Source organism: Salmo salar, chromosome 03, assembly GCF_965601325.2.
Source record: "Salmo salar chromosome 03, fSalSal1, whole genome shotgun sequence".
NCBI classification, from domain to species: Eukaryota; Metazoa; Chordata; class Actinopteri; order Salmoniformes; family Salmonidae; genus Salmo; species Salmo salar.
In genome coordinates this window covers 60462670-60475248 of record NC_138293.1, presented here as the reverse complement: position 1 = coordinate 60475248, position 12579 = coordinate 60462670, and the positions used below count along the sequence as shown (strand labels likewise).

Here is a 12579-nt window from a genome sequence, read left to right as displayed (position 1 = left end):
TTATTATTACAGTTAGCAGCATCTGGATGCTTTTAAATTCACCCATTATGTTCAATTTTATAAAGAAAGTAGACAAGTCATGTCAAGTCAGGTGATGGAGTCCATCGTCTCGTTCAGCCTCCTAACAGAGAGGAGTTTTCCTTTCCTGTGCATGTTAGTTACAGTATGTTTACCAATGAATTCTGCTACTGGAATAATGATATCAGAGGAAGTAAATACCTAACACTCCTAAAGTAATCTGGCAATCTTTAAGATGAGAGGCAAGTTGATGCAGAGGACAGAAAGGTTAATCTACGGCTTTTCACATCAAATGTCAAATATCCAACTCATTTCCAAAATACAGCCAAAAGGTTAGTTTGAGTTGTGACATGTCGGGTTGTGGTTTTTACTGTTCTGACAAGGTGTTACATTGAGGACAATTCAAAAGGTGCGGCTTGTAGAGTTCACTTTGGGTCAGGCAGCCATACCACCAGTGAATTTACGCTAGGCTTAGGCCTGGCTGCAATATCAATCCTACCCACAGGACTATGTGAACTATACAAAAGGTCATTGAGGTCATCCCAGCTGATGACAACACTGTCTCAAACTCTGTACCAGGCGGTGTATGTAGTTGGTATTTGTTTACCCATGATGCACCTCCAGAGAATGGAGAGGTAAAGGTTGTGTTCCCAGTCATCGACTGTGTCTGACAGATTTGCTAGTATGCTATAACATATTATGTGGTTAGCTAATACGTGAAATACCTATCCAGGCATTGTAAGACTTGGCATGCGTCAGCTACGTCTGAGCAGCGGCTAAAATCTTTGGGTGTGCATGTTTTACACAGCCGGGAGATGCCGAAGCAATTGAGTGTTATACAGTCGGGAGTGGTGAATGTCGTAACTAAATAAAACAGAAAAGAAAAATGATCAGACAGACCAAAAAAAGACAGCACCAGGACATTGTTCCATTAGCCTCTGATGCAAATGGCTGTTGAAATTTTTGTTAATCAATGATTAGAAGTTCATTTGTATCCACCACGTGCATTTCATTGTTGTTGTTTTTCCGACTCTTTTTTTTGTTGAGAGGGGCATTTAGCGTTCAATTGCAAATCGAGTGCTAACTCCTACCACCCAGGCAACAGCTGGGGGACCAGGTCATGCAAACCTATTAGGAGATGGGTTGGGGCATCGTATCTGCTTTTGTTTTCGTGATGATCGGTCTCTGGCGAGTAAGAGCTGTTTTTTAAATATTGTGTATGTTTATTTATTGTAAACAAATGTTAATTTGTTGCCAATGTCAATTTTAGCAAATGTTTTCAACATACTTTTATGTTCTCTAGCTAGACAGGCAAACGCTGCCAAGTACTAAATAGTAAACCAATAAAAAAATTGTGTACTATCCAGCAGGGGTGTACTGCTGCCGAGCGAAGAGGAGCGGTGCTCCCTCACTTTTTTTCAATTTGACAATGCCAGAGCTGGTAAAACTTTTTATGGAAAATTCGTTCTGATAAATTTCTAAATAAATAATATTTAATTACTACAAAAATTCCATGAGAAACGCTAGAATGACAAACCAAATAAATATGTTTGGCAGTCCAGAAGTATGTAAATGGTGTTTTTTTCCCCCGTGTTCTCTCTGGCGGTGGCGAGAATGATGAAGAACTATAGGCTACGTGTGTGCACGACGGAAGCCCATCTGAGGCTTGACCACTTTAGCCAATCAGAACAAAATTCACCGTGTGTCTGCCTTGATGTTCATAAAAATCTACTGACCCCTCTTGCGCATAAAACTCTACAGACCCCTCTTGTGCAGTGGAACCCAGAACAATATGTGACCACTTACTTACAGCGACACCGTTCTGACGAGGACACCCAAACCACAAATCTCAAGGAGCCTGATCCTCTCTGGAAATTGCTGTATCTCTGCTTGGGATATTTAGCCTACACGGGCTATTGTTTGAGACACAGGGCCCATTCTAGCTTGGTATGTCAGGGTGGGAAATTGGAAATGTGAATTGGGCCAAGTTGAAGGTCATAATGCATTTAGATTATAGTTTATTGCGATTCATGAATACACAACACCAAAAGCTTGATTTTAAAATGAATTTCCTGCATTTCTATGCAGTGTGGCGTACAGCAGGTTAGCCACCAGGGAGAGACTGGTGACCTACCGACAGAGTCTACATCACGCAGCGGTGGCTCCCTCTGCTGGATGTGCCAGGTCTTGACGGACTCTCAGACCACGACTAATTGGGGCTGATTGTGGTTGGTGAGTAATCAAGGGGCTGATTGCTCACCAGTTGGACTAGTCTCATAAAGCTGCCAGAATGGCTACTTCTGTATAGACGTGCGCAGTGCGTCTATACAAAAAAACTGCCTACAAATTGCTATACCACATAGTCATAGGCCTATTAGGCTATATAGGCCTACTGCAAAGTCATTTGTTTGTTCCTGACCTGTTGCTAGCTAGCAGGAGCAGATCGTTTTATCACTACGAGCATGTCATTCCGGGACAGGGAGCTTTAGCTCTAATTATTCCAAGTAATAATTTAAGACAACAAAAATCTATAGGACAAGTGTTGTAAAGCTAATAGTCATCGAAGCAGGACTCACTGATTTCATTCATGCTGACGAATAATACATAACCCATTATCCCCACTAATTGGAGTTAGCTAAAGATTGTTACACCAGGTGAGAGCATTGCACAAAATGTTATCGCCAAAGTGAACCATAAAATTAGGTTCCTTGCTAGAATATCTGGACAAGAATGCAATGGGGACGTTGGCAGGGGCTCTTGTTCAGTGCCACTTTGACTATGCATGCTATTCCTGGTACAATAGTGCCCCCAAGATAATAAAAAATGAATTGCCGACATCTCAGCACAAATTAGTCAAGATTATTCTTAAACTTCCAGCACTTACGCATCTTGACTATTCCCACATTGAAAGCCTTAGATGGGTTAAAGTGGAGGAGAGAGTCGCTCAGAACAAATTGTGTCTTATACATAAGATTGTCCACAATATGGTCCCCAGATACTTATGCAACTACTTTAACTTAGTAAGGGATAACTATTCAACTAGAAGGAGTAAACTGACGTTGTTCCTTTTAGATTCAAGTGGTATGGAGAAAGATTTTTTTTATACTCAATATTTGGTTGAGACGTTGATCAATGAGCGTCACGTCCTGACCAGTATAGGGGTTATTTGTTATTGTAGTTTGGTCAGGACGTGGCAGGGGGTATTTGATTTATGTGGTTCGGGGTGTGTGTCTATGTAGAGGGGTGTTTGATTTATGTATTCCAGGGTTTTTGGGCACTGTTCTATGTTAGTGTATTTCTATGTTCTGTCTAGTCTATTTCTATGTTTAGTTTATTGGGGTTGGACCTTCAATTGGAAGCAGCTGGTTATCGTTGCTTCTGATTGAAGGTCCTATAAGTAGGAGTTTGTTTTCTTGTTTTTTTTTTTGTGGGATATTGTGCTGGGTATAGCTTTGTTGCCTTACCGGCCTGTTATTTGTCGTTGTGGTTTTTTTTGTGTACGTTTTGGTTTACCTTTGTCCTCAATAAAAAGATGAGTGCACATATTCCTGCTGCGTTTTGGTCCACTTTACCCTACGACAATGAGATTACAACCTATAATCACCCTCTCGGGAAAAAAACAGACAAAAGTTGAATTTAGGCTAGGCTTTCAACCATCTAAAACCACAACCAAATTCAAATGGGAATAAAATGTCAGATACTTTGTTTATGTGTGAGACAACAGGCAGGCATCATTTCTCAGCCAGTTGAAATCATGAATCAGCTAGCATCATTTTTATGGATATATACAAAGAAATGTCAATTGAAAAAGAGGTCAAATAAAACGAAGTGCAGTTAGTTTACAGTCTTTCCAGCTTCAGTTTAAAAAGATGGATGTGTTGTTGGCTAGCAACTCTGAACAACCGTGTCCTGACGAGAGACCACATTTTCTATGCCAGGCGAAATCGTGCCTCATTAGCTCATTGTTATGGATGTCTCCAAATAAATGTCACTAGAAAACAGCTTAAACTAATGCAAATGCAGCTACTGTTGTTATTCTGGCTGCGCTGTTTGATGTGACTGTATGGCAATGGAACATTTAGGATGAACGACAGGGTTGCGTCCATAGATACAGAAAAAAGACTGAACAACTGGGTTGCGTCTTTGTACGACCAGCTGGCTAAAGCTTATGGAAGGATGAAATATAAGGCACCACGGGGGTTTGTGATATTTAAGTGATAATGGCCGAGAAGCCTGTGTTTGGAGGAAATATTGACACGGTTTGCAAGCACTCGACTTTGTCTCGGGCCTAATAACACCCGTACCAATATATCCTCCAAACAGGCCTACAAACCTGACTCAGTTACACCTGCTCTGTCAGGAGGAATGGGCCAAAATTCACCCAACTTATTGTGGGAATCTTGTGGAAGGCTACCTGAAACGTTTGACCCAAGTTAAACAATTTAAAGGCAATGCTACCAAATACTAATTGAGTGCATGTAAACTTCTGACCCACTGGGAATGTTATGAAAGAAATAAAAGCTGAAATAAATCATTCTCCCTAGTATTATTCTGATATTTCACATTCTTAAAATAAAGTCATCCTAACTGACCTAAGAGGGAATTTTTACTCTGATTAAATGTCAGGAATTGTGAAAACTGAGTTTAAATGTATTTGGCTAAGGTGTATGTAAACTTCCGACTTCAACTGTAGATACTTTATATACTGCCTGAGACACCTTTGCTATTTTGCACATTATGGACAATATGCCATATGTGTAGGATATGCTGTGTTGGCTAATATGCATATGCAGTAGAGGTCTTCACGGATCCACCTGTGCCCGAGACCCGATCCAGGAAATAATGTCACGGGTCTGGGTCAGATCTGATATGATTGTCACGGGTTTCGGGTATGTGCAATTTTAACTGACTTGTCGGGAAGGGCCTGTACAGATCCAAACACGACTGCTGCAGTAGAGCGAGAGAGACATTTTATAATTTATGCTGCTGCTCTTGCTTTTCACAAGAGTGGAGTGTGGCGCATGTAGCTTGTTGTTGGCCAATCATAAGTAATCAAAGTGGCAATAGGCCACAGTCACAGAGCCTCCGTGTGTGGCAAAAGTTAGGAGATATCTAATCAATGGACGATGGAATTAAAATGATGGAATTAAAGTTAAATTATAAGGATAGGCTATAACGACCAAGAGCCAACAGGTAGGCTTCTACTTAATATTGTGAATGGAATGGTTGTTATTTGTAACTGTAGGATGAGAAAGCACATGCACTACACCCTCAATTAGCCTAGCTAGCTAACTTAACTAGCTTCTCCTGGTTTCATGCAGTCAAGATAGGTACTACTTAATCATATTTGATGATAAATAACCTAGCTATGGCAGCTATTAGTCTAAAATAGCGCGAGTCGGCTTGGTTGTTTGTTGTTTCTCATCTCTCCTTTCCTGCTCCCCGTATAACTGGCTGACAGGATGGTCCCTCATAGCCCCTCCCCCACCTGCTAGGGAGGCATCTCTCTCTTCCTCCTCTCGCGCTTTATCAGCTCTGGTTAATAAAGTAGCTTAAAAAATGCCTTTTCTGCTGCTTCCCTCACTCGAATGGGATTGGGTCTGTGTCTAACCAGGTCTATACGGAACAGGTCTAGTTGTCCATGGGTCCGTTTGGAACGGGTCTCTATATTAAAAATTTAGATTTATGCATATCGGGTCCTGGTTGGAAAGTCTCAGGTCCATATCAGAACTTGGACCCGTGAAGACCTCTAATATGCAGCTGTCGTTTTTAAACCTCCATTCTAGCAAGGATGACACACAGTTGGCAACGGGTGTCAAGTGCAAAAAGAGGGATACGTGCTCCAGTAGTTCATTGATGGGACCTGACGAAGGTGAGGATGAAGTACCTGCGGTGATGATCGCCGAGTTCGTGCCTTGTCCCAATGATGAAAAGTATGATTCTGGCCCCAGTGGGAGTGAAATTTGTGGAGCGAATGGGTCCTTGTATTCTGGTTGATCCAGAAGGTTGGGTACTGTTGAATTGGTGAAAGTAACACGAAATGGACTCCTGATGATTTATTGTGTTTCTTCTGTCCAGAGGGAGCGGGCTCTCCGGACCACACGACTATGGACTAGAACTGTGAGCAGGGCGCCGTTGAAAGGAGTGATAATGGGGGGAGGTATTAAGTGTTGAGGAGGATCAGCTGAAATGGAAGATTCCCGGTGTCTGTGACACCCGCCGTTTGATGTGCCGCAGACCCGGTGGAGAGCGTGATGAAACGGAGAAGACATTGGCTGTCCTGCTGAGTTTTGATGCAGAGTCTTTGCCCGACAAGGTCAAGTTAGGATGTGTTTGTTATCCCGTGAGAGCTTTTGTTTCGAAAATACTATGTTGTTTTAGGTGCCAAGCTTATGGTCATGTTGCAGTAGTGTATAGGATAGAGGTTCCTAGATGTGAGAAGTGTGCAGGAGGGTATGAGATGAAGGAATATGTAGTATCGGTGGAGAAATGTGTGTGTGTAAACTGTGGGGGTGCCCATAGGGCTGGAGATCGGAGGTGTCTGGTGAGAGAAAAGCAGGTTGAGTTTGCCAGGGTTAGAGTAGTACAGACAGTGTTGTATGCTGAAGCAGTGAAGCGAGTGGTAGAGGAAGATGGTTACAGGGTGAGGGATACTGAGAGGATTCCTGTGAGTAGGCAGAGACCAATAGAGAGGGATGGGAATAATATGTGCTTCAGTAAGGTGGGTTTCTTAGCAATCATAGAAAATAGAGGTTGTGGTGGCAGCTGCAGAGAAGTTCTTGGGAAGGCATTTTACTGCAGAAGATTTGCAGGGGGTGTTGAGTGGTATTGTACTGTCCTTTCAGACCGTTAGTCAGGAGTAGGATTAGACGGGGTTAAATAGTGGAATGGGTGGTGTTTTAGTTGTTGGCAGGGTCATTTTCCTTTTCCTTTTTCCCAAATTTGTATTACCGGAATTTAATGTAAGTAGGCTGTGGATGGCCTCACACTCCAGTACAGTAGGTGGCCGTGTATGCACCTAAAAGTTGGATGCGCTCCGCCAACCCAATCTCAAAGAAGAAGAACATGACACACACACACACACACACACACACACACACACACACACACATCTTTCTACACAGTATCTACATGCTTTTATTTGGGTTTCTATGCAAAGTATATGATTGAATGTTTCTTTAAGCCTGCAGCTAATTGCTTGAAATTAGACATATAGTGGGGTTTCATGGACAGAGTTTAATTTAGGACTAGGCTAATTCTATTTAAATTAATCCAGATAAAAAAATGGCATTCTGAGACATTGCTTAACTTCAGTTGAATTAGTTCTAGACTAGGGAGTCCCAGACTAAGGTAAGTAAGGACTAACCAGGTAAGCTTTGTGAAGCCTGATTAGATTAACAATGTGTACTTGGTGCTGACCTGAGGATGATTTCAAAAACAGGGATGGGACACTAATACATAAGCATTGTGTTGAATTGGAACAAGTCACCTAAACCAAACAATAGACAGAGGTAAAAGAAAATGTTCAAAGGATTTCAGTGACTTTAAAAGAATCCTCGAAGCTAATTGTGTCAAACCACCCAATTATCGAGAACAAACAGCATGATTCATCAACAGAAAACAAAAATAATACCTCGACTACCATTTGTAATGAATTCAACTCAAATGAAAAAGTAAACAAAAGGACACTATAACAACTTCAGGTAAAATACTGTATTGTTGGCCCATTTTTACAAATCAGTGTCACTTTGAAATGTTAGTTTTCTTGTGTAACACAACATAGTGAGGCCTAAATGTTCTGTATTTCTGTGACAGAAATTTAACACAAACAATATCATACATACAGTGAGGGAAAAAAGTATTTGATCCCCTGCTGATTTTGTACGTTTGCCCACTAACAAAGAAATGATCAGTCTATAATTGTAATGGTAGGTTTATTTGAACAGTGAGAGACAGAATAACGCATGTCAAAAATGTTATAAATTGATTTGCATTTTAATGAGGGAAGTAAGTATTTGACCCCTCTGCAAAACATGGCTATTGTTTGGCTATTGTTTGCTTCAATCACTTGAGCTATCTTTGTTGTGAGAAGTGCTGCATTGCAAAAGCATCTCTGCAGGCTAGTCCATTTGTGTTGTTGTCTGCCTCAACCATGGGAACGTTTGGATCATCCTCATCTTCAATGCGAGGATCTGGGCAGCCATGCTGTTTGAGGTAAGTATGAAGCACTGCTGTTGAAATTCTGACAATGTAGCATCTTCTTTGTTGAAAGCACAAAGCGTTTCTGAGACACTGGAAACAACTCTTCCATACACCAAACATGCACTCCACTACACCTCTGGAGCGGATATGAGCTGGGTTCTACAGTTGTTGTTCAGGTCCTATTGCATGAAGATAGTGTGTGAACAAAAAGTTGTTCTGTGCATACCCACTGTCACCAAGTATAATTACACTACTGTTGTCCACCTTCAAGTTGAGCACACAAAGAGGAGTTTTGGAAAATCGTTGCACACACTTTGTACATTTATTGAGAACCATTTTTTTTTAAAGACTCCGGTATTCCTCAGCATCTGCTGCAGAGGGACACTTAATGGGTGTATCTTCGGACGGAGACACAGTGTCTCCCGACCCCTCCTGTCTCAGCCTCCAATATTTATGCTGCAATAGTTTGTGTCGGGGGGCTAGGGTCAGTCTGTTATATCTGGAGTATTTCTCCTGTCTTTTCCAGTGTCCTGTGTGAATTTAAGTATGCTCTCTCTAATTCTCTCTCCCTTTCTCTCTCCCTCTCTCTCTAACTCTCTCTCTCTGAGGACCTGAGCCCTAGGACCATGCCTCAGGACTACCTGGCCTAATGACTCCTTGCTGTCCCCAGTCCACCTGGTCGTGTTGCTGCTCCAATTTCAACTATTCTGCCTGCGGCTATGGAACCCTGACCTGTTCACCGGACGTGCTACCTTGTCCCAGACCTGCTGTTTTCAACTCTCTAGAGACAGCAGGAGCGGCAGAGATACTCTGAATGATCGGCTATGAAAAGCCAACTGACATTTACTCCTGAGGTGCTGACCTGTTGCACCCTCTACAACCACTGTGATTATTATTACTTGACCTTGCTGGTCTATGAACATTTGAACATCTTGGCCATGTTCTGTTATCATCTCCACCCGGCACAGCCAGAAGAGGACTGGCCACCCCTCATAGCCTGGTTCCTCTCTAGGTTTCTTCCTATGTTCTGGCCTTTCTAGGGAGTTTTTCCTAGCCACCGTAATTCTACACCTGCATTGCTTGCTGTTTGGGGTTTTAGGCTGGGTTTCTGTACAGCACTTTGTGACATCAACTGATGTAAGAAGGTCTTTATAAATAAATTTGATTGAGTGATTGATTTATTGATTTATTGATTGATTGATTGATTGATTAATGGGAATATGACATCCATCTATACAGCCAATGGCTCCAGGAAAGTTCCCCTATTCGTAGAACTCTACCTTGTAGTTAGCTAAGGTCTTCACATTTAATTTAGATATTTGTGCTATATTTTTTTAAGCAGCCTAGTGGATATTTTCCCCTCAGAAATACCAAAATAATTATGTCATCCTTCCAGTAAAATAGGGTGGCGTAGCACACGTCCATACGTACGTCAAAAACGTCGGTGACGATGATTTCGGGGAGGCGCTGTAAAAGGTTGTGTACCACTTTGCAATCTGAACGATGTCCATTTTGTGAAAGCCGGTCACCCGTGTCCCCGTGTAAAGGAAGATTCAAAGAAAAACATAAATTGGGCAGACCCGTCGATCGCTAGCCAGTTACTATCCGAAAGGAAAGTCAATCTTATCGTATGTCCGCTATCCAGAACCTCCAAACTTTCGGTAAGACATTTCAACCATCTCAGCTAACGTGATTAGTAGGGGGAATGGCAGCTGGTAATGTTAGCTAGCATTTGCAAACATGTTGACGACGTTACAACTAAATATAACGTTTGATTTTAATAATAAATTGTTAAATATGTCTTCATAAAACATCTGGTTAGTTATATCGAGAACATTCCCTTCAGATTGCAAAAGTTATTAATAGCATGCCAGGTGTTTATAAAAAAAAAAAAAAAATGTTTAATTCAACGTTGACCAACACCTATGAAAATCATCAGGGGATGACGTTTTGGTCGCAACACGGATTTGTAGCCGATATATCAAATTAGTGTGTATTGTGGACACATTAACCAACGGTTAGCAAATTGTTACTACCGGTTGTCTTTCTGGCACAGTGTCAACAATGGACCGATTATAAATGTAACTTTTTGCCCAATCTGTCTGATACATTTTTTTTTCCTTCAGGAAGCCCTTCAGGGTGAAACTATAAATAGTTCAGCCAAATAGCTAGATCTAATGATATTCCCCTACTGATTTAGTTGCATTCATGCTTTCATTTCGACATTTCAACTAGTTCTGCCTGTTGTGTTCTGTCGGAATGATTGGCTATCTGGATTATGACATTTTGCTTCCTCCCACCGTGTGTCACGAGCCCCAGTATTCCAGATAAACTAAAGTCTGCGTAGATTAGTCACCCGTTTTGTTTTGGGGGGGGGAGATTTGTAAAAAATCCCAAATTCCATGTAGTAATCTGCTGGCCAGCATTTGAGCAGCGTTTTACTTGGGCCTGAGATTTGTGGATAGGACGTTACATCACCAGTTTATCAGCCTGCAATTTTTGTTATCTAGGTCAAACAAAACAGTGACATCCTAGTTATCACTTTAGGTTGCTTCCTTGTGATTTTAGAAATGACACGTTTGTTTTGAACTCTATTTTTGTCTTAAGTAAAGTGATTTGATTTTAAATGGTGTTCTCCCCACAGACCCATTTGCGGATGCAACTAAGGGTAATGACAGGCTCCCATCTGGGACTGACGACTACATCCACATAAGAATCCAGCAGCGTAACGGCAGGAAGACTCTGACCACGGTCCAGGGCATAGCCATCGACTATGATAAGAAGAAGCTAGTCAAGGCCTTTAAGAAGGTATGTTATGGCAGGGAGTTTACACTAGCTGGTATACTAAGAAAGATCCATGATTTGTTCTAATGGCCATTTGACTAGTTCTGCTTTGTCAACAGAAATTTGCCTGCAATGGGACAGTGATTGAGCACCCAGAGTATGGGGAAGTGATTCAGCTGCAAGGTGACCAGCGCAAGAATATCTGCACGTTTCTGATTGAGGTAGGTTTGACTCTTTTCCCTGCTATAGCACATTGTACCCAGCGTAGTACACACAAGTGCGGAGTATATAAGTGGCCATCTGTCATGGCCCCTACAGATGGCTCTCATAGAAAAGCCCCTGTTTGTAAATGTTCTGTGACAGGAGTTCAAAGTTCCTTTGTGTGATGTTTCTTCTCCCCTCATCCCACTTCCAGATTGGCCTGGCGAAAGAGGAGCAGCTCAAGGTCCACGGATTCTAGAAGCTCTCAGCAGCCTCATCTCCCCTGGTCCTGATACACTACATGGCCAAAAGTATGTGGAGACCCCTTCAAATTTGTGGATTTGGCTATTTTGGCCACACCCATTGCTGACCGGTGTATAAAATAGAGTACACGCCATCCAATCTCCATAGACCAACATTGGCAGTAGAATGGTCCGTACTGAAGAGCTCAGTGACTTTCAACGTGGCACCGTCATAGGATGCCACCTTTCCAACAAGTCAGTTCGTCAAATTTCTGCCTTGCTAGAGCTACCCCGGTCAACTGTAAGTGCTGTTATTGTGAAGTGGAAACGTCTAGGAGCAACAACGGCTCAGCCGAGAAGTGGTAGGCCGCACAAGCTCACAGAAGGGGATCGCCAAGTGCTGAAGCAAGTAGCGTGTAAAGATCGTCTGTCCTCGGTTGCAACACTCACTACTGAGTTCCAAACTGCCTCTGGAAGCAACGTCAGCACAATAACTGTTCGTCGGGAGCTTCATGAAATGGGTTTCCATGGCCGAGCAGCTGCACACACGCCTCAGATCACCATGCGCAATGCGAAGCGTCGGCTGGAGTGGTGTAAAGCTCACCGCCATTGGACACTGGAGCAGTGGAAACGCATTCTCTGGAGTGATGAATCACGCTTCACCATCTGGCAGTCTAATGGGCGAATCTGGGTTTGGCGGATGCCAGGGGAACGCTACCTGCCCGAATGCATAGTGCCAACTGTAAAGTTTGGTGGGGAAGGAATAATGGTCTGGGGCTGTTTTTCATGGTTCGGGCTAGGCCCCTTAGTTCCAGTGAAGGGAAATCTTAACGCTGCAGCATACAATGGCATTCTAGATGATTCTGTGCTTCCAACTTTGTGGCAACAGTTTGGGGAAGGCCCTTTCCTGTTTCAGCATGACAATGCCCCCATGCACAAAGTGAGGTCCGTACAGGACTGGTTTGTTGAGCTCGGTGTGGAAGAACTTGACTGGCCTGCACAGAGCCCTGACCTCAACCCCATCGAACACCTTTGGGATGAATTGGAACGCCAACTGCGAGCCAGGCCTAATCGACCAACATCAGTGCCCGACCTCACTAATGCTCTTGTGGCTGAATGGAAGCAAGTCCCT

At 42.7% G+C, this 12579-nt stretch overlaps 1 protein-coding gene across 1 annotated transcript; it reads left to right on the top strand.

Moving 5' to 3' along the window:
* The first annotated feature begins 9685 nt into the window (after window positions 1-9685).
* Window positions 9686-12037, top strand: LOC106600818 (eukaryotic translation initiation factor 1b). Its single transcript, XM_014192514.3, has 4 exons — window positions 9686-9881; window positions 10865-11028; window positions 11124-11225; window positions 11420-12037. Exons 1-4 carry the CDS (start codon window positions 9851-9853, stop codon window positions 11462-11464), a joined length of 342 nt encoding a protein of 113 aa, XP_014047989.1. The 5' UTR covers window positions 9686-9850; the 3' UTR covers window positions 11465-12037.
* The last annotated feature ends 542 nt before the right edge of the window (window positions 12038-12579 follow it).